Genomic DNA, 27,555 nt, shown 5'->3' with positions numbered 1-27,555 from the left:
TTGGGTGATGAACATCACATTTAGTTAGAATATTATACTAACTAATAACTATACTACACATACTATCTAGAATAGTAGTTATAAATGTGTTATAAGAACAAAATTCTATCTATTAAATTCAAGAAGCTATATGGCCGAATGTGGAAACCTGACCCTAAACTGTTTGATATTAGTCCCTTCTCACTCTTACATCTATAACAGTCTTTGCTCTTTCCACACATTTTGGAGTGTTTTGTACAGTCAGGCACTAAACATGATTAAGAAAGTCTGATTGTAGGGTTGAGGTCAGCGATCTGTACAGAGATGTAATTAATTAATTTATTAGGATTGTGACGTGATGTTTTACACTTTGGTTCCACTCATGACATGACAGGTAGTTACTGCTTACACAAGATGTATCGGTTCAAGTTTAATATCGAACAGTCTTGGACGATCTTGTATCTCCAGTTCACCTCACATACACACCTTTGGACTGTGGGAAGAAACCCACACGAACACGGGGAGAACATGCAAACCCGACACAGAAAGGACCTGGATCGCCCCGCCTGGGGATTGAACCCGGGACCTTCTTGTTGCGAGGAGACAGTGCTACCCACCGACCCACCCCATGTAATATAAGAATAGAATGGCTTTATTGGTCATATACAGATATACAACGGAATTCTTTCTTTGCATTTCCCAGCTTGTCTGGAAGCTGTGGTCAGAGCTGAGGTCAGCCATTGTACAGTGCCCCTGGAGCAGAGAGGGTTAGGGGCCTTGATCAAGGGCCCGACAGTGGCTACATGGCAGAGCTGAGATTGTAACTCTCAACCTTTTAACTGGTAGTCCATAGCTCTACCCAGTAGGCTCCCACTATCCCTAGTTAATATATTTTATTATTACAGTAGACCCTTGAGTTACGAGCGATCGACGTATCAGAATCACTTTATTTCGCCAGGTATGTTACACATACGAGGAATTTGCTTCGGTGATACACACAATACACATAATAGTACAGATAATTACACGTGTATGACATGTAACACGGACCGTTAACCGGTATTTACTAACATTTACCCAAGAGAACAACTTTGGTTAAGAAGTGTTACAGCTCTGGGGGGAAAAGCTGTTAGCGTGTCCGGATGTGTTCGTTTTTATTGTCCCGAGTCTTCTGCCAGGTGGAAGGGTCTGAAAAAGGTGATGTCCAGGATGAGAGGGGGTCTGCTGTAATTCTGCCGGCACGCTTCAGCACTCTGCTGTTGTAGATGTCCTTTAAGGGATATATACGTGTATTTATAAGACATTAGAGAGGTTAGGTAATGGGGGTTTGGGAGCTCTGGCATGGATTAATTCTATTTACATTATTTCTTATGGGAAAAATAGGTTTAACGAACTAACATTTTGACTTAAGAACAGCGCTTCAGAACCAATTACATTTGTAAGTCATGGGTCTCCTGTATTGACCTCTGATTGTGCTTTCACGGTGGTAATAACGTTTACACATTAATTTATTTTAAATGAGAACGGATCTGAATCTTTGTAATTACTGTGAGTTTTCCGTGTAGTAATTGAACAGTAATTTGCATGTACAGTAATATAGTTCATAAAAACATTGACACTAGCACGTGTGCTGTTTCAGTGCAGTACTGAACTCTACCACATGCGGCGCTGCACGCGGTCTCACATTTTCTTTCCTCTCTCTTTCCGGCTGCATGGCTTCTGTTCTGCCACTCTCTCCGAGTTTACGTGGTGTGTTTTGGGGCAGTAAGAGGGGTTCGGGTTGTTTATCTTTAGTTCCTCAGCCTGCCGGGGATCTATACTGATCTGCTGTGAAAGCCAAGAGGATCCGAACGAGTTCTGAACTTAGTTTCTGTTGAAAGCTGGGCGACATGGACATGAAAAAGAGGATCCATTTAGAGCTGAGGAATCGGACTCCATCTGATGTGAGTGCATGCTTAGATCGAGCTTCAGGTCCTTTGGACCATGCTGAGGATAGTCAGACTACACCTAAGAACTGTATTATATAAAGGGAAATAAAACGTAAACATGAGCCAGTACTGAACCCTGTATGGTTTATTAATGCTGTGCTTACCTGACTGGTCTAAAGCACATGGCTGCAATGTTGCATGCTCGGTTCGAGTTATATTAACTATTTTAATCCACCTAATTACTTATGATTGCAACCTAGTGATTAATACACCCATACCGTTGTTCCAAACAATCTGATTACTCTATAGAACTAGATCATCTTTTAAAAACATGTTTTTTCCGGGAAAAAAAATCTATTTGTACATTTTAACAGTTTATATCTGTGTTTATTGGTGTATTCGATTATGTTTTAAGCTTTATTGTCATATTAATGGCCACATTTGTAACTTTTCCCCTCACACCCGGTCTGGTTGGGATGTGTCGAATTCAACTGGTTTAGGCTGGTGGCCATGATTGTTAGTTTAACCAGTACGCTACACCCTTTCCTTAAGAAACCCCGAATAAACACAAAATACCTCAATACTTTTAATTAAGATATTTAGATTTACCTCAGTTCTGTTCGGTATTCACGCTGTAAATGTGTAAATTTGTGTAAAGTCTGTGTTTTTAGGTACTAACTTGACTTCCACTTACCTTTAATCGAATTAAACGATCGGATCGATCATTTTTATCTAAACTTGAATAAACATTATAAAACTAAAGCGTTTACAAAATCTATCCGAATTTTCCAAGTTTTTGTTATCGGACGGTTAGCCTGCTGCTAACTTACCGTTCCCGCCATTAGTTGCCTCGCGCTGACTAAAACCTGAGGCGATTTTAAAATGTAAAATAAAAACACGGTTTTCTAACTAAATTGTAAATAAAACCCCAGATTTTATTTTATATTTGTATACTAATACGTTTTTAAATCGTAAACACGACAAAATTTCGTGTATTTGTACGTGTTTGTATCGCCCATAATGGTCGCCATACGTTTATGTTCAAATCTGACCTAGTTACGCTAACATACATTTTCTCACTTTTTTTTTTTTTTAAATACACAGCATTTTTACAATTTAAATATGTTTAAATGTTCCGTATACACTCTGTTAAATAAGTTTTGTGTCGCATTAGAGCTATTTTAGCTAAATATGCGTCTAAGCCGGTAGCCGAGCAGGATCTCTAACGCCATGTTGTCGCTGTGGCGAAATCAAGCGACTCTCCATTACAACTCCGATTCGATGCCGTAAAGAATCGATTCTTCCTGGAGTTGAGCGTAAACCAAAGGAGTCGATTTTAACTGAATCTTTTTGTGTACCGTGGATTCACTATTTCTCTGGCATTCAGTCTTATTAAAGTGTTACAAAATTAAAAATCATGTCAGGTGGATGGATAAGGTTAACTAGGGTAAACTGGAAATTCTTTATGTGTAACCCAAAACAGTGTTTAACCGACGCTTGGAATCAATAACATTTGGAATCGAACAAAAAAAAAATCGATTCATACTCAGTGTCGTTCGTATTTTTCGTTAAAATATTACTAGAACCGTAACTTTTATCTTGATTGTTTGTTTTTACTATCCACATTGTATGTCTAACCATTTGACAGTTGTAGATTTGTTCAATTAGTAAAAAGTCCTGTTTAAAAGCGACTTTAGAAATTGATTCGTTTAACTCTTGGAATTTGAGTCGACTCCCTCAGTCTCTGGAATCGAATAACCTCTCATTCTTTAACAGAAATATGACCAATAGCAGTACTGTCAATAAAGTCTGTAAACATATTCATACAAGAACATAATTACTTACATTTATTACCATGTTTTGACTGGACATGACTCTCTGTAACAGTTGGAAATCGATCTTAAAAGAGTTGATTCTGTTGTAGACCAAAAAGATTCATCAGATACAACAATTCTTATTTTCAAATCTTATGGAAACATGAGCTAGTCTAATATAGACTCGTCACAATAAAAAGTCTCTTATTTGATTGTGCCTTATTTTATCTGGTGGATTTTATCTGTCTTGTTATATTACTCACATTTCTGTGCAATTCAGTGTTAAGAGAAAGAAAGTAAACAAGGAATCGACTCTTGTGGTCAATCTCAGGCAATTGGAATGGAGCATCAAAATTCTCATATCCTCATATTATCCTCATATTATATTTGTAACTAATTGGCAGTTGTTGATGTTGTAATGTGTGGAATCAACTCCTGACATCGATTCACCTGTTTCACAACACTTGAAGACGCAATCGAAGACATCTCAGCAAAGTTCTGGAATCTGATGTCTTAACTGTAGGAAAAAGCAACTATTCCGTTGAGCTCCGAGTAGAAAATAGTCAATTTTCAGTTTCATGCATTGGGAATTGAGTCTGAGCTTTTAAGTACAAACATTTATTCAACCTTATACATAGTGGACAAGATTGTACAGCTTTGGTGATGATGCTCTGTCATGACTGGTTGAACAACAGTCCACTCACATGTTGATGGCTTTGTGTTTCAGGTTCGAGAGCTGGATCTCGAGAACTGCAGATCGAACGAGGGTAAGATTGAGGGTCTCACTGCAGACTTCGTCAATCTAGAATATCTCAGTTTAGTAAACGTGGGTTTAACCTCCATCTCTAACCTGCCCAAACTCGCCAAACTCAAAAAGGTCAGATGTTCTTCTCTTACTCCCTACTTGAACTAAAATATTTAATTCCACAGTATTGGTTAGTGTTTTTTTTTTTCTGACTTGTAAAATTGACTGTTGAATTGTTTTTACAGTTGGAACTGGGCGATAACAGAATCTCTGGAGGTCTTGAAGTTTTAGCAGAGAAACTTCCCAGCCTGAAGCATCTCGATCTGAGCGGCAACAAACTTAAAGATGTGAACACACTGGAACCTCTGGTTTGTACCCGATTGTATTTAAATGCGTTTTACCCAGATGCTAAGAGCGCGTTGTTTGAAATGACATGGAAACGTCAGGAAACCCTCAGCTCCTTAAAGACCTGATTGTACATGTGTGGTCGGGGCTTTAGACTGAATTATTAGGAATCCAAACCATTAGAAGGTCCAAATATAAAGCCAAAGGAAAGTGCCACTCGAAGGAAAGGGAAGGTCCCTGGATTGTCTGGCCAGTCGCCGGACTTGAATTCAATAAAAGACCTATGAAGGATCTGTGAGTCCATCAGAGGAACCTTCGTAACCTTGGAAATTCAAAGATGGCTCTAATTAATTGACTATAATTGTTAAGTATTAATGTTAGCTATTAACATCAACGTGTTGCTCCCTTGACTTTGTTTCTACTCATATAGAAATACCATTTTGTTTATATTTAAGAATTAAAGCTAAACTAGTTGTGTTTGTTTCCTCTGACTGTATTTGAGGACCAGATAAAGCAAACAAATAATTTTCACTTATTGGAATGAATCCGATCATCTTTACCAGCTTAATCGTCTGAGTAACGCAGCTAGCTACGCATATCCAGCTAGTAACGGGTTCTGACGGGTTTATAACGCAGACATTATTCACCTGTGCAGAAAAAACTGGAGCACCTGAAGAGTCTCGATCTCTTCAAATGTGACGTGACGACTCTGAACGGCTACCGGGAGAACGTCTTCAAACTGCTACCTCAGCTCACGTACCTGGACGGATTCGACATCGAGGACCAGGAGGCCGATTCCGATTCGGAGGAAGACGACGGCGTTGGAGGGGAGGATGAGGATGAGGGTGAGTCTCGGTTTCGGGTCGGGTGCTGTAGTGTTTGGACGAGGGAGCCATTGATATAAAACGTCTTACTGTGGTGCAGAGGAGGAAGAGGGGGATGAGGAGGAGGACGACGACCTCGACGATGAAGACATTGACGATGATGTTGATGATGAGGATGGTGACGAGGAAGGAGAGGAAGAGGAGGAGGATGATCTTAGTGGAGAGGAAGAGGTAAGTGCCTCAGTATTTATAACTGTAGAAATTATAATGGACACTCACTCGCCCGCCCACTCACCCACCCACTCGCCCACTCACCCGCCCACTCACCCACCCACCCACTCACTCACCCACCCACTCGCCCACTCACCCGCCCACTCACCCACCCACCCACTCACTCGCCCACTCACCCGCCCACTCACCCACCCACCCACTCACTCACCCACTCACCCGCCCACTCACCCACCCACCCACTCACTCACCCACCCACTCGCCCACTCACCCGCCCACTCACCCACCCACTCACCCACCCACTCACCCGCCCACCCACTCACCCACCCACTCGCCCACCCACTCGCCCACTCACCCGCCCACTCACCCACCCACTCACTCACCCACCCACTCGCCCACTCACCCGCCCACCCACCCACCCACTCACCCACCCACCCACTCGCCCACCCACTCGCCCACTCACCCACCCACTCACTCACCCACCCACTCACTCACCCACCCACTCGCCCACTCACTCACCCACCCACCCACTCACCCACTCACTCACTCATTCACTCGCCCACCCACTCGCCCACTCACCCACCCACCCACTCACTCACCCGCCCACTCACCCACCCACTCACCCACTCACTCACCCACTCACTCACCCACTCACCCACTCATTCACCCACCCACTCACTCATTCACCCACCCACCCACTCATTCACCCACCCACTCTCACTCATTCACCCACCCACTCGCCCACCCACCCACTCACCCACCCACTCACTCATTCACCCACCCACTCGCCCACCCACCCACTCGCCCACCCACTCACTCACCCACCCACCCACCCACTCATTCACCCACTCACTCACTCATTCACCCACCCACTCGCCCACCCACCCACTCACTCATTCACCCACCCACTCGCCCACCCACTCATTCACCCACCCACTCGCCCACCCACTCACCCACCCACTCACCCACTTACTTACTCACCCACCCACTCACTCACTCACCCACCCGCTCGCCCGCCCACCCACTCACTCACTCATTTATTCACCCTGGATGGGGATGACCGTGTTAGGATGAAGAGTACGAATCCACCAGTCTGTCACAGAGCAAAATTCACACTCACTCACACCTAGAGGTTATTTAGCGCATCCAATACACCTTCTGCATGTTTCTGGGAGGTGGAAGGAACCTCAGGACAACAGGAGAACATGCAAAGATCAAACCCAGGTCCTCAGAACCCATGTGGCTGTGTGGCACCCACTCTACTGTACATAATGGAGCTCATGAATAAATGTGGGGCAGCACAGTGGAAAAGCTGGTAAAGTCCAGAAGTATGTGGACACCCCAGTAGTGGTTATGGTTCCAGTTTGTTTATTTCTAGTCGTAACCAGTTCCCGTTCCGACCGAGGAGAGCCTCAGACTATCACCTCACGGAGAGCAGTACAGTATCTCTCGTGCAGGTGCCTCGACCTGCCAGCAGAGGCCGCACTTGCAGCAGCACCGAGGAACCCGTTCAACCTTCTGTTCCTTCAGACACAGCCAGCCATGTCTGTGTGGGTGCCCAGCCGGTGGATAGTGTTAGAGCGCCCACTTGGATGATTTTAATGTAGTACCTTGTTATTGTGTGTGGAAACCAGACTAACATGTCCTGAATGTGTGATTTCAGGAGGAGGAGGAAGATGTCGGGAAGAGTAATAATGGTGAGCTCACATTCTTTAACGTTAATAATAATAATAATATTTAAAATTAAACCGCGGTGGTGGCGTGAGGGTGCAGTAATAACGTTACGCCTTTTGTTGTGCGTTTGCTGCAGCTACGAGAGGAGAGAAGCGAAAGCGAGAGGACGACGTGACGAAAGGTGACGAGGACGACGAGAGCGAATAACCAGCCAATCAGCTTCCTCCTGTCCTTAGTTTAACTGTTACCTCATGAAATCCCCCCCGTATGATATATATCTATATAAATAAACCCCTATGGGGGGGGCAAGACTGTACTGGACGGGCGGGGCACGTGGCGCCGAGCGGTTCACTCAGCATTCCACAGATCCCCCTAAAACCCTGTCCATGTGACGCCCCCGCCCCGCCCCCGTGTGTGTGTGTGTGTGTGTGTGTGTGTGTGTGTGTGTGTTGAAGACCCCGTGTGAGGATTTTGGGGACTGCTGTTTAGTTTTTAACATGTTATTAGAGAACTGTCTGTGTTTTTTTTTTTATTTGCAGAAGAGGTCGCTAAAGCAACCACGCGACAAGCGCCGACATTTTAGCGCGGCGTCTGTCGCACGACTCGGTCTAAGCTACGTTTTTACTTTCTGTACGATGAACGATATAAAGTTTGTAAACAAAAAGACGCGGTTGTGTTTCGATCTTTCTGTTCCGATGAGGCTCGAACAAGCTGCACCGTCACGCCGGTTTGTTTACCGCGGGACCTACAGGCGCTAGAGCTAACGTTTAACCTGTTCGTGAAACCACAAACCAGTTTGGAATGGAGGATCAGAAACGACGCCACAGCAACATTTTGTTCCAGAAAAACTGTAATTCAGAAGCCGAGTGTCAACATTTTACACAACAGATAATTCAGACAGTGATTATAACTCTTATAACCTCTTCACACACACACACACACACACACACACTGCTGTGTAAACCAAATATTTTAAAGCTTTTGTAGAACATGGCTTTCATTCATAATAAACAGGAAAGATAAACATTTTCATACATTAATTAGGATTAAACACTAAACCATTTTCTCCAGTGTTGTTTTGTGCTAAACTAAACCAGTGTTAAGTCCCAGTGCTAAACTAAACCAGTATTAAGTCCTAGACCCAAACTAAACCAGTGTTGAGTCTTAGTTACAATGTAAACCAGTGTTGAGTCCCAGTTCTAAACTAAACCAGTGTCAAGTCCTTGTGCGACAATAAACCAGTGTTGAATCTTAGTGCCAAACTAAACCAGTGTTGATTCCTGAACTAAGCCAGTGTTGAGTCCTGGTACCATACTAAACCAGTATTTAGTACTGAACCAGTGTTGAGTTCTCCAGTCTTACAGCGAGTCGGTGCACTTAAATATTTTTACCTTTATTTTTCGGATGAACACACTACACTCTCTGTGCTCCTCCACCACTCCTACAGATACCTCGGCCAGCCAGCAGGCGGCGCTGATGTAGCAGCAGGTAGGAGATTCACCGTCAGACCGTATCTCCTTCAAACCTCCCCCAGGCACACACAGCTGATCATGTCTGTATGTGGATGCCTGACTGGACAACAGCACCGCTGAGATTTCAGGCTTTGGGTCTCAGAATCATTAAAGCAAACAGCTTGATGTAAATAATATGAAATGATATTAATAATTTATAGATATTTTAATCAGGGATGTTCAGCGTACAGTCCCGAGACCCAGCCCTGTCAGATCTAACCTGAGTCCGATTCTACACGTGCTGAACGAGTGAATAATAAAATGAATATCAGTGTTATTATTATTATTAAAGCGCCGTCACATCATTCGGATCATCACACACTTTAATATCTCTTCTTTTTTTGGTTTAGTGCGTTTAAAAACATACAGGAAATAAATAAAGAGGGTAAACGTGTAGGTCAGATACCCGTAACTCATCATACAGCGCTAAAATCAATCATACAATCAACATATAACAATCAACATATAACTCTCCCGACGTCCTTCTGATTCATATACAACCTCACACACACACAGACACACTCTCTCACACACACACTCACTCTCTCTCTCACACACACTCTCTTTCTTTAGTCTTAAACAGGCACATTGTTTTTTTTTAGATAAAATGTAACTCGCGATGCTTTAAACAACAAATCAAGATAATTAAAACCATTTTAAAGAAGAATATCGTACAAAAGCTACAGTGAGGATCAGCTGTACAGCAGGCAGCCTGAGCTCGGTGTGTGTGTGTGTGTATGTATGTGTGTGAGTGTGTATGTGTGTGTGTGTGTGTGAGTGTGTGTGAGTGTGTGTGTGTCCTCAGCGTGAGTTCCTGATGTTTTTGATCTCGAGCTCGAGCTGCTTGATCCGAACGTCTCTCTGGTTGAGCTGCTCACGGAGCCGCCGGATCTCCTCCTGCTGCTTATAGTAAACCTGCAGGAGCTACACACACACACACACACAGACCCATACACGCATACACACACACACACGCATACACACACACACACACAGACACACACAGACCCATACACGCATACACACACACACGCATACACACACACACACACACACAGACACACACAGACCCATACACGCATACACACACACAGACACGCGCACACACACATACATACACACACACACACACACAGACCCATACACGCATACACACATGAACAGACACACACACACACACACACACACAGACCCATACACGCATACACACATACATACACACACACAAACACACATACATACACACACACATACACACACACACACACACAGACACGCGCACACACACAGACCCATGCACGCATACACACATGAACAGACACACACATACATACAGACACACAGACGCACACAGATACACATACACACACACACACAGAAACACACAGACCCATACATGCATACACAAACACAGACACACAGACACGCACACACACACAGAAACACACAGACACACGCACAGATGAACACATGCAGACACACACAGAGACGCACACAGACACACACACATGCACACACACATGCACAGACGCACACACACATACAGACACACACACATGCACAGACGCACACACACAAACAGACACAGAGACATAGACAGACACACAGATACACACACACACACACATACACATACAGACAGACAGACACACACACACACAGATACAGACGCAGACAGACATACACACATACAGACAGACAGACAGACAGACACACACATGCACAGATACACACACACACACAGAGACACAGAGACATACACAGACAGACACACACACATACAGACAGACAGACAGACAGACACACACATGCACAGATACACACACACACACAGAGACACAGAGACATACACATACAGACAGACACACACACACACACAGATACAGACGCAGACAGACATACACACATACAGACAGACACACACATGCACAGATACACACGCACACAGATACACACAGACACACACACATTATTTAATACATATAAGAACACTGTAATAATTAAATGCATTATATAGGATATTATAGGAGATAAATACATTGGATATATCCAATTCCCCTGCACACTCTGGTGACCCCTGCTGGTAAAACAACAACCAAGTCGACCACGCTTGTCGCTTCTTTACACCAGACAGTGCTGGATGCTTCCAGAGGGAACACACTACACTCTCTGTACTCCTCCACTACTCCTACTGGTATCTCAACCAGCCACTAGGAGGCGCTGTTTCAGCAGCAAGAGGAGATTCTTCATTTAGACTCCCAGATTCAGACACAAGCGGTTTGTTGAGCACCGGACCAGGCTGGTGGTACTAATGAGACTCAACACACGCTAATATGAAGCCTTTGGGATGGTTTTCCAAAATCCTGACCTCATCCCAACCGAGAAAACCTCGTCTGTGCCAAAAAAGCCCAACAAATTTGGTTGAACTCCACCAAATCTGTCTAACAGAGTGGATCACAGAGTTCAAAATCATCTGCTCAGGAGAGAATGTGTGCTGTCCATATATTTTTGACCCAAACCCACAAATTATTAAGAGCTTTTTTCATATTCAGTAATCATGAATATCCCAGACAGTCTACAGTATTGGGACACTGACATTTTGGGTGTACTGAGAGTGCAGTCGGACCTCGTTTTCAGTTTTGGGTGGAGAGCAGAGCGTGACGTCCCTCCCTCCGTTAGCCAGGGTTTCGGGGGCGCTCTCCTCCTCTCGCTCGTCCTCGTTCCTCTTCTCTCTCTCGATGAAGGAGAGCTGCTGCAGGCCGGGTCGACTCTGAGAGCGCCGCGCCCCCGGCGAACCGAAACCTTTAGCTGGAGCCTCGTCCTCACACACGTCGTCCCTACTGCCTGGCTTCAGAGACACCAACACGGGACCTGCGGAGGGACGGGACGGGTGAGAAACACCCCGGTACCGGACCTGTACCTTTAATTTTCCTTGGTCAAAGTTGGATCAAAAGTATGTGAACGCCTGACCATGAGCTCAAGGTTTAAACGAGCAGCACTAACAGGGTAGGTGTTTCTAATAAAGACCCAACAACACTGCTGCACCTGCTATACTCATATGTACACAGAACAGCAGACAGAGTCCAGTAGCAGATAGTCTACAGTTAGTAACCGTTTACCCACAAAGGTTCATCTATAAAGCAGGTGTGGCTTATAAAATGATCAATGAACGTAGGTGTTCCTAATAAAGTGCTCGGTACTTTTAAATAGAATCTATTAATCCCAACAACACTCCTGCACCTGCTACACTCATGCACACAGTAGACAGAACTCAAACATCATGCGATCAGAATAGGTGACAAAGTGTACTGAGCAGCAGATAGGATACAGTCAGTTATTGTATACCCACAAAGGTTCAGCTATAAAGCGGGTGTGGCTCATAAATTAATCATTAAATGTATTAATCCCAACAACACTGCTGCACCTGCTACACTCGTACAAACACACACAACAGACGGTGCAGTGCTGAGAATGATTCACCAAAGTGTACAGAGCAACCGAAAGGTTACAGTCAGTCATTGTATATCCTCAAAGGTTCATCTATAAAGCAGGTGTGGCTTATAAAATGATCAATGAACGTAGGTGTTCCTAATAAAGTGCTCGGTACTTTTAAATACAATAGGAGGAGAGGCTCATAAAATAATCTATGATTTTAACGCTCAGTGTTTTAATAATGTAAAGAACATCGATCAGGTGTCCACATACTTTCGGCCCTACAGTGATACCATCCAGTACTACCAGTGTGTGTGTGTGTGTGTGTGTGTGTGTGTGTGTGAGTGTGTGTGTGTGTGTGTGTGTGTGTGTGTGTTAGAGATTCGAACCTTTATCTACTCCACTCAGCCACTCGTCTGCCGTCATGGCTGCCTCTCTTCCAGCCGTCATGGGATAAATGTCCTCCTGATACGTCTCAGACTGGAACACACCACAGAAAAATAGCACACAGTGTTCAGAACACTCAGCTGTCCAGATATTTCTGCACTGATTTACACCACAGGGTCACCAAATCACCGGTGACCAAAAGTGGTCTTTATTTTATAGTCTTATCAATGAGTAAGATAATAAACCCTCATCGTATTTAATCAGTGTTGAATATAAATGTTGTTCTCCACTCTGACCACTAGAGGTCGCGCTGTTATTAAAAACACCTGATCTGAGATCTCTGAGCTGCAGGACAGTAAAGATCTGATTCATACCAGTAGTGATACTGTTAGATTATTCAAAGAGGCTTTTCATGCCTGCTCTTCTTAATGGATTCTGTATGTAAGTGTGTGTGTGTGTGTGTGTGTGTGTGTGTGTGTGTGTGTGTGTGTGTGTGTTACCCGGCGTGGGACGATCATGGACAGAGGTTCGATGAGACTCTTGGTGGTGATGAGTCTGTAAAACCTGAACACCTCACAGGAACAAACGTCCAACCCTCGCTTCGGCATCACACCTACAATAATAACAAATATTAATAATAATAATAATAAATAGTAGTAACAATAATAATAAATAATAATAATAATATCACTGATAATAACAATAATAATAAATAATAATAATAATATCACTGATAATAACAATAATAATAAATAATAATAATTATATCAGTGATAATAACAATAATAAATAATAATAATAATAATAATATCAGTAATAATAATAATAATAATAAAAAACAATAATAATATCAGTAATAATAATAATAAATAATAATAATAATATCAGTAATAAAGATAATAATAATAATAATAATTAATAATAATATTAGTGATAATAACAATAATATTAAATAATAATAATATCAGTGATAATAATAATAAAAACAATAATATCAGTAATAACAATAATAATAATTAATAGTAATATCAGTAATAATATTAATAAATAATAATAATAATATCAGTAATAAAGATAATAATAATAATAATAATTAATAATAATATTAGTGATAATAACAATAATAATAAATAATAATAATATCGGTGATAATAATAATAATATCAGTGATAATAATAATAAAAACAATAATATCAGTAATAACAATAATAATAATTAATAGTAATATTAAACAAATTCATAATGATAATAAAAAATAATATTAACAATGATAATATTAATAATTACAATTATTATTATTATAACAATAACAACAATAATAAAAATGCAATAATAATAATTAAGTATAAATATAATAATGGAAATAGTAATAATAATAAATAACAATAATAACAATAATACATTTAATGATGATAGTAAAATAATAATAATTATAATATCAACAATACTAATTAATAATAATATAAATGCAAAAATAATAATACAGTAATAAAATAACTTTAATAAAGATTACATTTGTACCTTTTATTATAAATCAATATGTTTTATCTGCATATTTGTAGTTGAAAGAAGAAAACACAAAGTTCCCCAGCCCCTGTATCACCCCCTCTCCCCTCAGGTGTAATAACAAGTCGCACTACTTTGCAGCGTCGTGTCGTGAGCGCTGACGTTACCTGAGCCCCGGGCGCCTGAGCTCCTGTCAGGCCTGCTGGATGAGCTGTCACCCAGCCTTTCAGGGTCAGTTTTACAACCCAGTCAGGGTTCCAGCTCTGGAGATAAAGACTCTCACCAGGCTGGAGTACAGAGACCCCCGGTGGTGCTCAGGATCTCGTCCCTTCAACCGCAGACTAGATCAATCATTTATATATTAAATAAGTATTAAATACTGCAGGAGTAAATAAGTGAGTAAACATAGCGTTACTGTATGTAGATTTGTATTAATAATTATGACTGGTGCCCTTGTTGGTGCTGTCTCTGCTCTCGGTGTGGTTCGGGGGAGCCCTAGAGCCTCAGAAATGATCTGGAACCCTTGATGCTGGGCTGCTGAAATCTGTTCTGTTCAATCAGTTAAACCAGTTTACCTGGGTGAATAAACAACCGGGGAGGGGGGTGATTACTTATTCACAAAGGTGTTTACGTGTGTGTGTGTGTGTGTGTGTGTGTGTGTTGTTTTTCTATGCAAACACACTGCTGCAGGGGATTTGCATGCCTGCAGTGAAACAGAAGAGCAGAAGCTGTAGATGGAGGACGAGCTCCCATGATTCCTCACGACTCTCTGTGTAAACAACGAGCCTGTCACACCTCCCCAAACTGTCGGGTGGGATGTGTGTGTGTGTGTGTGTGTGTGTGTGTGTGTGTGGGAGTGTGGGGGGTTAGATCCTGTTTATCTACAACCAGGTTCTTATCACCACCTCATTGCTGGCTTTATATTCACCTCCCAACAACACTGCTGCACCTACTACACGCAGAACACCACACTATTAATTAATTACAATAAATACAGTAATTAATTTAGTAATAATAATAATAATTGTAATGATCACTATTAATAGTATTTCTTATCATTATTAATTACTATTACTATTATTATTATTTATTATTATTATTATTTATTATAATTTAAATTTTTTTTTATTAATTATTATTATTATAATTTTTATTATTAACTATTATTATTATTATTTATTATTATTATTAATATTATCATTTACTATATTTTTTATTAATTAGTGTGATTGCCTAAGGGCAAGCACACTATTGTTATCCGAAAGTCATATTATTATTATTATTATCTTTTTATTAATTATTATTATTACTATTTATTTTTATTATTTACTATTTTTTGTATTAATTACTATTATTATTACTATTTATTATTATTATTAATTTTTGTTTATTATTATTATTTATTTTTATATTTTAATGTATTATTACTATTATTATTATTATTATTATTTATTATTGTTATTATTTATTTTTATTTATTACTGTTATTATTATTTTTATTATTATTGTTTTTTTATTTTTATTATTATTATTATTTATTTTATTATTTATTATTATTATGATTTATTATGATTTATTTTATTATTTATTATTATGATGATTTATTATTAGTTTGTATTATTTACTATTATTATTTTTGATAATTATGGGTAGCTGTACCCACTCAGGTGTATCTTACCCATTCCTTTCTGTGGGAAAGACGATCGATATTCAGTCAGGAAATGAACGTACGGCTTCTCAGAGCTGATTTCATAGTACCGGATATTCCCATCTCCCTACAACACACACACACACACACACACACACACACACACACACACACACACACACACACACACATGATATCAAAATCAGAATCAATCAATTTTTATTTCTATATTTCCTCCCAGTTTAGTCGTAGCCAGTTCCTCTTCCTCTGCTGGAGACCCTGATGGTGTACGAGGAGGGTATATTCTCCTGACACGCCCTCCCTCCGACACCGTACTTCGGTGGATCGGTGCGTGAGGTCGGTCTCACTCATGCATTTGTCATGTATTTTCCCACCCAGCAGACTCGTGGACGATCGTGCTCACTAGGGGGCGCCCAGCTGACCGGTAGCGGCTCCGATCCCAGCGGAACATCCTGCTGCTGAGGGGTTCGCTGTGTTGGAACCCCAGAGTCCTGACCTCAACCACACTGGGATGAATTAGAATGCTGACAGTAAGAATGCGCTCTCATCTGACATCAGCACCTTACAAATACTTTTCTTTAATGAAATGGGCACAAATGCCCACAGGCACACTCTGAAATCCAGCGACAGATGTGTGTGCTGTCACATGGAGCTTAGTGTGTCTCTCTGTACATGCTCGGCTCTTTGTCAGAACCCAACACTGGCAGGTGATAAGAAGTGGAGCAGACTGGACACATGGTGATGTGGCTCTCCTCTATCAAGTCTGGGATTATTCAATTGGGAAATGGATATGACTAAATTAGGAAATAGGAAAATCCAGGAGAAGGACGTGTTCTGTACGAGGGCGGTTCTGACGGTTCTGAGGTGTTGAATACTCACCTTGCCGGCTACGTAGAGCATGTGTGTGTCGGGGTCGTAAAAGGGGAACAACACGCCCGAGGAGCCGTCCAAATCCTCCTGAAACGAGGGCTGAGAGAGATCCTCCTGCACACACACACACACACACACAGTTTAGGGAAGGTCCTTTCCTGTGTCAGCTGTGCACAAAACAAGCTCTATAAAGACATGGTTTGACAAGTTCTAAGTGAAGGAACCTAGAAATGGGATGAACAGGAACGTCGACTGTGAGCCAGGCCTTCTCGTCCAACCCAGAAACGCTCTTTTGACCCAACAGGCACAAATTCCCACAGATAGACTCTGAAAACAGCCACGGTTCTGGGAAGGGACACACATGACAGAATGGTGCAGGTTTACATCTCACCTGATCCCACAATGCAATCTGGCGATGGTTCCAGCGAGAGTTCCCCGTCGAGAGCAACATCTTCAGGTTCCCCAAAAACAGAACCTTACTGGCCTTGTGTGTTTTAGCGCTGGTCTCCTGAAACACACACACACACGCACACACACATATTAGAACACACACACATATATTAGAACACACACACACGCACACACATACAGTGTATCACAAAAGTGAGTACACCCCTCACATTTCTGCAAATATTTTATTATATCTTTTCATGGGACAACACTATAGACATGAAACTTGGATATAACTTAGAGTAGTCAGTGTACAGCTTGTATAGCAGTGTAGATTTACTGTCTTCTGAAAATAACTCAACACACAGCCATTAATGTCTAAATAGCTGGCAACATAAGTGAGTACACCCCACAGTGAACATGTCCAAATTGTGCCCAAATGTGTCGTTGTCCCTCCCTGGTGTCATGTGTCAAGGACCCAGGTGTAAATGGGGAGCAGGGCTGTTAAATTTGGTGTTTTGGGTACAATTCTCTCATACTGGCCACTGGATATTCAACATGGCACCTCATGGCAAAGAACTCTCTGAGGATGTGAGAAATAGAATTGTTGCTCTCCACAAAGATGGCCTGGGCTATAAGAAGATTGCTAACACCCTGAAACTGAGCTACAGCATGGTGCCCAAGGTCATACAGCGGTTTTCCAGGACAGGTTCCACTCGGAACAGGCTTCGCCAGGGTCGACCAAAGAAGTTGAGTCCACGTGTTCGGCGTCATATCCAGAGGTTGGCTTTAAAAAATAGACACATGAGTGCTGCCAGCATTGCTGCAGAGGTTGAAGACGTGGGAGGTCAGCCTGTCAGTGCTCAGACCATACGCCGCACACTGCATCAACTCGGTCTGCATGGTCGTCATCCCAGAAGGAAGCTGACGCACAAGAAAGCCCGCAAACAGTTTGCTGAAGACAAGCAGTCCAAGAACATGGATTACTGGAATGCCCTGTGGTCAGACGAGACCAAGATAAACTCGTTTGGCTCAGATGGTGTCCAGCATGTGTGGCGGCGCCCTGGTGAGAAGTACCAAGACAACTGTATCTTACCTACAGTCAAGCATGGTGGTGGTAGCATCATGGTCTTGGGCTGCATGAGTGTTGCTGGCACTGGGGAGCTGCAGTTCATTGAGGGAAACATGAATTCCAACATGTACTGTGACATTCTGAAACAGAGCATGATCCCCTTCCTTCGAAAACTGGGCCTCATGGCAGTTTTCCAACAGGATAACGACCCCAAACACAACCTCCAAGATGACAACTGCCTTGCTGAGGAAGCTGAAGGTAAAGGTGATGGACTAAACCCAATTGAGCACCTGTGGCGCATCCTCAAGTGGAAGGTGGAGGAGTTTAAGGTGTCTAACATCCACTAGCTCCGTGATGTCATCATGGAGGAGTGGAAGAGGATTCCAGTAGCAACCTGTGCAGCTCTGGTGAATTCCATGCCCAGGAGAGTTAAGGCAGTGATAATAATGGTGGTCACACAAAATATTGACACTTTGGGCACAATTTGGACATGTTCACTGTGGGGTGTACTCACTTATGTTGCAGCTATTTAGACATTAATGGCTGTGTGTTGAGTTATTTTTAGAAGACAGTAAATCTACACTGCTATACAAGCTGTACACTGACTACTCTAAGTTATATCCAAGTTTTATTTCTATAGTGTTGTCCCATGAAAAGATATAATGAAATATTTGCAGAAATGTGAGGGGTGTACTCACTTTCGTGATACACTGTATATTAGAACACACACACATATATTAGAACACACACACATATATTAGAACACACACACACATATTAGAACACACACACACACACATATATTAGAACACACACACATATATTAGAACACACACACATATATTAGAACACACACACACATATATTAGAACACACACACACACATATTAGAACACACACACACACACACATTAGAACACACACACACATTAGAACACACACACATATTAGAACACACACAATAGAGAAACACACACACACACACATTAGAACACACACACACACACATTAGAACACACACACACACACACATTAGAACACACATAATAGAGAAACACACACACACATTAGAACACACACACACACACACATTAGAACACACACACACATATATTAGAACACACACACACACACATATTAGAACACACACACACACACACATATATTAGAACACACACACATATATTAGAACACACACACACATATATTAGAACACACACACACATATTAGAACACACACACACACATATTAGAACACACACACACACACACATTAGAACACACACACACATTAGAACACACACACATATTAGAACACACACAATAGAGAAACACACACACACACATTAGAACACACACACACACACACATTAGAACACACACACACACACACATTAGAACACACACACACACACATTAGAACACACACACACACACACATTAGAACACACATAATAGAGAAACACACACACACATTAGAACACACACACACACACACATTAGAACACACACACACATATATTAGAACACACACACACACACACATTAGAACACACACACACACATATTAGAACACACACACACACATATATTAGAACACACACACACACATATTAGAACACACACACACAAACACACACACACATTAGAACACACACACACATTAGAACACACACACACACATATTAGAACACACACACACAAACACACACACAAGAACACACACACACATTAGAACACACACAATAGAGAAACACACACACACACACACACACATTAGAACACACACACACACACATATATTAGAACACACACACACACATATATTAGAACACACACACACATATATTAGAACACACACACACACACATATTAGAACACATACACATACACAAAACACAACACACACACACACACACACACACACACACACACACACACACACACACACACCATAATTAGAAGGAAACGTCGAAAACACAACACACACCCCTCCCAAAACCAGAACCATAGTCAGACTGGTGACTTCATGTTCATGATCTTCAAAAATACAGAGGATTATGTTCCAGTTCCTGCTGCTGTTTGGTTTCACAGATCAGTTCCACTAATCTGGGGCGGGGCCACAGGAGCAGGCGCACCCTGCGGTGCAAACCCTGCGTTCTGATGATGCTCACACACTCCAGGATCGAGAGGGTTTTGAACATACATCACAATCTCTGCCCTGACCACTACACTCCCACGGTTCTGGACCCACCGTGACCCTGACCAGGTGGAGGGAGGGCAGACGCAAACACACCTGCAGCACTGCGCCCGTGCGGGGGTCGATGATGCGGATCTTCTTGTCCTTACAGGAAGTGGCGATGCGGCTGCCGTCCGTGTTGAAGGACAGAGAGAGGACCACGTCGGTGTGGACGCTGATGGTTCGAACCGGGTTCTTCATCACCTGCTCGGGCGTGTCCAGGTTCCACACCATCACCTGCACACACACACAGGCCAACGTCAGTGCAACAGTTTAGGGAAGGGCCTGTACTCCTCCCTGAGCATAAAGACCTATAAGATCTATAAAGTCAAGGTTCTGTTTCATCTTTTTATTGTACTTGAACTAAAACGAGTGATTCTGGGTGGTGCTGGACCCACCATGACCCTGACCAGGATGTGTGTGTGTACCTGATAGTCGTATCCTGTACTGAACAGTATGTTGCTGGCGGTGGGGTGCCACTCTATCAGCCCCACGCGGCGCGAGTGACCCTGAAGCTCCTTCCATGGAACTGTGATGTTCTTCATCACACCATGTTTAGGGATCTCCCACACCTTCACCTACACACACACACACACACACACACACACACACATAAATAATATACACGCACACACACACAAATAATACACACACACACATACACAAATAATACACACACACACACACACACATAAATAATATACACACACATACACACACACAAATAATATACACACACACACACAAATAATACACACACACACATAAATAATATACACGCACACACACACAAATAATACACACACACACATACACAAATAATACACACACACACACACATAAATAATACACACACATACACACACACAAATAATATACACACACACACAATACACAAACACACATATATAATACACACGTAATACACACACAATATACACACATTATATATATATATATATATATGCACACACACACGTACACACACACACACATAATACACACACGTACACACATAATAGGACTGATTTCACATATTGCTTTGTGTGTGTGTGGAGTATGAGTGTGTGTGTGTGAGTGTGTGTGCGCGTGTATTTGTGTAATGTGGTGTATGTGTGTGCGTGTGTTTGTACGTGCATGTGTGCGTGTGTATATATTTGTGTGTGTATATGTTTGCGTGTGTGTATGTGTGTTTGTTTAAGTGTGTGTGTGTGTATACATTTGTGTGTGCATTTGTATGTGCGTCTGTGTGCAATGTAGTGTGAGTGTGTTTGTGTGTGTATTTGTGTGAATGTGTACATGTGTGTGTAAGTGTGTGTATGTAAGTGTGTGTATGTGTACATGTGTGTGTGTATGTTTGTATAAGTGTGTGTGTATGTAAGAGTGTGTATGTAAGTGTGTGTATGTAAGTGTATGTGTACATGTGTGTGTGTATGTTTGTATAAGTGTGTGTGTATGTAAGAGTGTGTATGTAAGTGTGTGTATGTAAGTGTATGTGTACATGTGTGTGTGTATGTTTGTATAAGTGTGTGTATGTAAGAGTGTGTATGTAAGTGTGTGTATGTAAGTGTATGTGTACATGTGTGTGTGTATGTTTGTATAAGTGTGTGTATGTAAGAGTGTGTATGTAAGTGTGTGTATGTAAGTGTGTGTATGTGTACATGTGTGTGTGTATGTTTGTATAAGTGTGTGTGTATGTAAGTGTGTGTATGTAAGTGTGTGTATGTATACATGTGTGTGTGTATGTTTGTATAAGTGTGTGTGTATGTAAGAGTGTGTATGTAAGAGTGTGTATGTAAGTGTGTGTATGTGTACATGTGTGTGTGTATGTTTGTATAAGTGTGTGTGTATGTAAGTGTGTGTACGTGTGTGTGTATATTTTGTGTGTGTATATATTATGTGTGTAAGAGTGTGTGTATATGTGTGTATATATATGTGTATTTGTGAGTGTGTGTGTGTCTGTGAGTGTGTGTGTGTACATGTGTGTGTATAAGTGTTTGTGTATGTAAGAGTGTGTGTGTATATGTGTGTGTATGAGTGTGTGTGTACCATGTGTGTGTGTAAATGTGTGTAAGAGTGTGTGTGTATATGTGTGTATGAGTGTGTGTGTGTACCATGTGTGTGTGTATATGTGTGTAAGAGTGTGTGTGTATATGTGTGTATGAGTGTGTGTGTACCGTGTGTGTGTGTGTGTATATGTGTGTGTACCATGTGTGTGTGTGTGTATGAGTGTGTGTGTATGTGTGTGAGTGTATATGTGTGTTAGAGTGTGTGTATATGTGTATGTACCATGTGTGTGTGTGTGTGTGTGTGTGTGTGTACCATGTCTGTGTGTGTGTGTGTGAGAGTGTGTGTGTATGAGTGTGTGTGTATATGTGTGTTAGAGTGTGTGTATATGTGTGTGTGTACCATGTGTGTGTGTGTGTGTGTGTGTGTACCATGTCTGTGTGTGTGTGTGTGAGAGTGTGTGTGTATGAGTGTGTGTGTATATGTGTGTGTGTATGTGTGTTAGAGTGTGTGTGTATATGTGTGTATGAGTGTGTGTGTACCATGTGTGTGTGTATATGTGTGTAAGAGTGTGTGTGTGTATATGTGTGTATGAGTGTGTGTGTGTATATGTGTGTGTACCATGTGTGTGTGTGTGTGTAAGAGTGTGTGTGTATATGTGTGTATGAGTGTGTGTGTACCATGTGTGTGTGTATATGTGTGTAAGAGTGTGTGTGTATGTGTGTATGAGTGTGTGTGTGTATGTGTGTGTACCATGTGTGTGTGTGTGTGTGTGTGTGTAAGAGTGTGTGTGTATATGTGTGTATGAGTATGTGTGTATGAGTGTGTGTGTACCATGTGTGTGTGTATATGTGTGTAAGAGTGTGTGTGTATGTGTGTATGAGTGTGTGTGTACCATGTGTGTGTGTATATGTGTGTAAGAGTGTGTGTGTATATGTGTGTATGAGTGTGTGTGTACCATGTGTGTGTGTGTATATGTGTGTGTACCATGTGTGTGTGTGTATGAGTGTGTGTGTATGTGTGTGAGTGTATATGTGTGTTAGAGTGTGTGTATATGTGTGTGTACCATGTGTGTGTGTGTGTGTGTGTGTGTGTGTGTATATGTGTGTAAGAGTGTGTGTGTATATGTGTGTAAGAGTGTGTGTGTATATGTGTGTAAGAGTGTGTGTGTACAGTGCCTTGCAAAAGTATTCAGCCCCCTTGAACTTTTCAACCTTTTGCCACATTTCAGGCTTTAAACATAAAGATATGAAATTGTAATTTTTTGTGAAGAATCAACAACAAGTGGGACACAATCGTGAAGTGGAACGAAATTTATTGGATATTTTAAACTTTTTTTAGAAATAAAAAACTGAAAAGTGGGGCGTGCAATATTATTCAGCCCCCTTGCGTTAATACTTTGTAGCGCCACCTTTTGCTGCGATTACAGCTGCAAGTCGCTTGGGGTATGTCTCTATTAGTTTTGCACATCGAGAGACAGAAATTTTTGCCCATTCTTCCTTGCAAAACAGCTCGAGCTCAGTGAGGTTGGATGGAGAGCGTTTGTGAACAGCAGTTTTCAGCTCTTTCCACAGATTCTCGATGGGATTCAGGTCTGGACTTTGACTTGGCCATTTTAACACCTGGATACGTTTATTTGTGAACCATTCCATTGTAGATTTTGCTTTATGTTTTGGTTCATTGTCTTGTTGGAAGATAAATCTCCGTCCCAGTCTCAGGTCTTTTGCAGACTGCAACAGGTTTTCTTCCAGAATGGTCCTGTATTTGGCTCCATCCATCTTCCCATAAATTTTAACCATCTTCCCTGTCCCTGCTGAAGAAAAGCAGGCCCAAACCATGATGCTGCCACCACCATGTTTGACAGTGGGGATGGTGTGTTCAGGGTGATGAGCTGTGTTGCTTTTACGCCAAACATAACGTTTTGCATTGTGGCCAAAAAGTTCGATTTTGGTTTCATCTGACCAGAGCACCTTCTTCCACATGCTTGGTGTGTCTCCCAGGTGACTTTTTATAGATATCTTTGAGAAATGGCTTTCTTCTTGCCACTCTTCCATAAAGGCCAGATTTGTGCAGTGTACGACTGATTGTGTCCTATGGACAGAGTCTCCCACCTCAGCTGTAGATCTCTGCAGTTCATTCAGAGTGATCATGGGCCTCTTGGCTGCATCCCTGATCAGTCTTCTCCTTGTTTGAGCTGAAAGTTTAGAGGGACGGCCGGGTCTTGGTAGATTTGCAGTGGTCTGATACTCCTTCCATTTCAATATGATCGCTTGCACAGTGCTCCTTGAGATGTTTAAAGCTTGGGAAATCTTTCTGTATCCAAATCCGGCTTTAAACTTCTCCACAACAGTATCTCGGACCTGCCTGGTGTGTTTCTTGGTCTTCATGATGCTCTCTGCGCTTTAAACAGAACTCTGAGACTATCACAGAGCAGGTGCATTTATACGGAGACTTCATTACACACAGGTGGATTCTATTTATCACCATCAGTCATTTAGGTCAACATTGGATCATTCAGAGATCCTCACTGAACTTCTGGAGTGAGTTTGCTGCACTGAAAGTAAAGGGGCTGAATAATATTGCACGCCCCACTTTTTAGTTTTTTATTTCTAAAAAAAGTTTAAAATATCCAATAAATTTCGTTCTACTTCACGATTGTGTCCCACTTGTTGTTGATTCTTCACAAAAAATTACAATTTCATATCGTTATGTTTGAAGCCTGAAATGTGGCAAAAGGTTGAAAAGTTCAAGGGGGCTGAATACTTTTGCAAGGCACTGTATGTGTGTGTATGAGTGTGTGTACCATGTGTGTGTGTGTGTGTATGTGTGTGTGTGTATATGTGTGTAAGAGTGTGTGTGTATATGTGTGTATGAGTGTGTGTGTACCATGTGTGTGTGTGTGTGTGTGTGTGTATGAGTGTGTGTGTATGTGTGTGTGTGTGTGTGTGTGTGTGTATGAGTGTGTGTGTATGTGTGTGAGTGTATATGTGTGTTAGAGTGTGTGTATATGTGTGTGTACCATGTGTGTGTGTGTGTGTGGACTCACAGTTGTGTCCTCTGAACATGACGCGATGCAGAAATCGTTGAACGGGTTCCACTTGATGTCCAGAACGTTTCCTTTGTGACCCGAGATCTTCGGGTGATGAGGGTCCACTTTCCCTGTCTAACACACACACACGCACGCACGCACGCACGCACGCACGCACGCACGCACGCACGCACGCACGCACGCACGCACACACACACACACACACCATCATCATCATCATCATCATCATCAATACACTAGCAGGATCTACAGACCGGCCAAAATGTGGAAACAGAGCAACACAGAACACCGGCTATGACAAACCTGCAAGTGCAACAAAAACCAGAGGAGGTTTGGCAGAACCACACTGTTACTGCACCAGCAAACCAGTACATCAAAATACCGGACTAGTAATCAGAAGGTTGCTGGTTTAAGCCCCACCATAATCACATTTCCCTGATTTAAGGAAAGACAACAAGCGGGCGTGTGGAAGAGCAAAGAGACGTTTGCATTTAGCGGACGCTTTTATCCAAAGCGACTTACAGAACTGTGACAGTATACAGTATAAGCAATTGAGGGTTAAGGGCCTTGTTTGAGGGCCCAACAGTGGTAACCTGGCAGTGGTGGGGTTTAAACCAGCGACCTTTTGATTACAAGTCCAGTACCTCAACCACTATGCTACGAGATGATGGGCGGAGCAGATAAAGGAAGACGTGCATGAGAGGAATGAAGGCAACAACGCTACGCAACACCTAGGCTGAACAAAGAAGTGTGTGTGTGTGTGTGTGTGTGTGTGTGTGTGTCACGCTGAGTGTACCGATGTTGTAATGCTGGAGATGTAACTTCCTTCAAAATAAATCTGCTCATGTCCAGTCTTGCAAGACATTTCTGATGTGTGTGTGTGTGTATGTGTGTGTGTGTATAAACAGTCATCATTATAAAACACACTCAGGTCAGCAGCACCTGCATTTGTACCTGGGCAAGCCAGAGCCTAGAGGTTTAGGTACAGGACTAGTAAACAGAAGGTTGCCAGTTCGAGACCCACCGCCGCCAAGCTGCCCCAGTTGGGCCCCTGAGCGAGGCCCTTAACCCTTAATTGCTTGAATTGTACTCAGTGTAAATGTACACATCGTATATAGATATGAAGTGGGAGGAGCTTAACTCACCAGGTTGATGGAGAGGACGAGGAAGGTTCCGCCCCCGGCGCACTCGGTGATGACGGCGGTGAAGCGCGGGTTGACGGCGCACAGCTGGTTGTCGTGGACGCTGCGCGTGATGGGAACGCCATCGTAGCAGTTCTCCTTGGAGGCGGCTTTACCGAAGACGTGCCGGAACTTCGAGCTGCGGTACTGAGGACGCCATGTCATCTAAACACACACACACATAAACGTGCAGCGTTAGCATGCTACCTGCTAAGCTAAAGCATCCGCCTGAATACACTTACTCTGAACGGCAGTGGCGTGCTAATTTCACGTAGAAATAAACGGGACTGTGTGCACCAGCTAGCACGGATGCAGGTAGCATTTAGTTTGCGCCACCTTGCACCACCACGGTGCGCCTTTTTATCAACCGACCAATCAGGATGCAGATCTCGATGCTAGCTAACGATAACTGCGTGCACTAAATATCGCTAGTTGTAGCGTGAAAGCACTGAAAATCAAGCGGCCAATCAGGACGCAGCTCACAAAGCTAACAAACGATGACCGCATGCTCTAAATGTAGCTAGCCGTGGTGTAAAAGCACTGAATCTACAATCCGTAAATCGACTGCTTTGTGTACAGGGGAACAGCAGCCTTCCCCAAACTGTTTCCACTAAGCTGGATATGAGCATAAAACGTCTGTCTGAGTTCCAGGAACGACAGGCGGCTTCTCAAAGCCCGTACGACTTTTGTAAACGCAGGATGAGG

At 42.3% G+C, this 27,555-nt stretch overlaps 2 protein-coding genes and 1 long non-coding RNA gene across 3 annotated transcripts; 1 reads left to right on the top strand and 2 right to left on the bottom strand.

Moving 5' to 3' along the window:
- Positions 1 to 328: 328 nt before the first annotated feature.
- Positions 329 to 2,591, bottom strand: LOC134314769 (uncharacterized). Its single transcript, XR_010012422.1, has 3 exons — positions 2,072 to 2,591; positions 1,632 to 1,993; positions 329 to 1,249 (listed from the first exon to the last, which is right to left on the bottom strand). It is a non-coding gene; the product is annotated as an uncharacterized LOC134314769 (long non-coding RNA).
- anp32b (acidic (leucine-rich) nuclear phosphoprotein 32 family, member B) lies at positions 1,837 to 8,201 on the top strand. Its single transcript, XM_062995467.1, has 7 exons — positions 1,837 to 1,922; positions 4,449 to 4,598; positions 4,712 to 4,834; positions 5,467 to 5,656; positions 5,736 to 5,866; positions 7,527 to 7,560; positions 7,674 to 8,201. Exons 1-7 carry the CDS (start codon positions 1,869 to 1,871, stop codon positions 7,742 to 7,744), a joined length of 753 nt encoding a protein of 250 aa, XP_062851537.1. The 5' UTR covers positions 1,837 to 1,868; the 3' UTR covers positions 7,745 to 8,201.
- Positions 8,202 to 8,375: 174 nt separating this feature from the next.
- Positions 8,376 to 27,015, bottom strand: coro2aa (coronin 2Aa). The gene is made up of 11 exons (XM_062995466.1): positions 26,815 to 27,015; positions 25,667 to 25,783; positions 21,042 to 21,191; positions 20,671 to 20,850; positions 17,304 to 17,420; positions 16,922 to 17,026; positions 16,052 to 16,148; positions 13,368 to 13,480; positions 12,870 to 12,960; positions 11,675 to 11,919; positions 8,376 to 9,972 (listed from the first exon to the last, which is right to left on the bottom strand). Exons 1-11 carry the CDS (start codon positions 27,013 to 27,015, stop codon positions 9,850 to 9,852), a joined length of 1,539 nt encoding a protein of 512 aa, XP_062851536.1. The 3' UTR covers positions 8,376 to 9,849.
- Between the last annotated feature and the right edge of the window lie 540 nt (positions 27,016 to 27,555).

Source organism: Trichomycterus rosablanca, chromosome 5, assembly GCF_030014385.1.
Source record: "Trichomycterus rosablanca isolate fTriRos1 chromosome 5, fTriRos1.hap1, whole genome shotgun sequence".
NCBI classification, from domain to species: domain Eukaryota; kingdom Metazoa; phylum Chordata; class Actinopteri; order Siluriformes; family Trichomycteridae; genus Trichomycterus; species Trichomycterus rosablanca.
Note: the sequence above shows the minus strand (reverse complement) of the source record. Positions and strands in the feature narration are given on the sequence as shown.

What these genes read in the sequence shown, in the direction of transcription:
- anp32b (XM_062995467.1), top strand. Translation starts at nt 1,869, where the DNA reads ATGGACATGAAAAAGAGGATCCATTTAGAGCTGAGGAATCGGACTCCA. An exon ending in TGAACACACTGGAACCTCTG is followed by an intron (nt 4,835 to 5,466) that starts GTTTGTACCCGA and finishes TCACCTGTGCAG; the next exon opens with AAAAAACTGGAGCACCTGAA. An exon ending in ATCTTAGTGGAGAGGAAGAG is followed by an intron (nt 5,867 to 7,526) that starts GTAAGTGCCTCA and finishes GTGTGATTTCAG; the next exon opens with GAGGAGGAGGAAGATGTCGG.
- coro2aa (XM_062995466.1), bottom strand. Translation starts at nt 27,015, where the DNA reads ATGACATGGCGTCCTCAGTACCGCAGCTCGAAGTTCCGGCACGTCTTC. An exon ending in GTACAGGATACGACTATCAG is followed by an intron (nt 20,851 to 21,041) that starts GTACACACACAC and finishes GTGTGTGTGCAG; the next exon opens with GTGATGGTGTGGAACCTGGA. An exon ending in GCTGAGTGGAGTAGATAAAG is followed by an intron (nt 11,920 to 12,869) that starts GTTCGAATCTCT and finishes GTCCCTCCGCAG; the next exon opens with GTCCCGTGTTGGTGTCTCTG.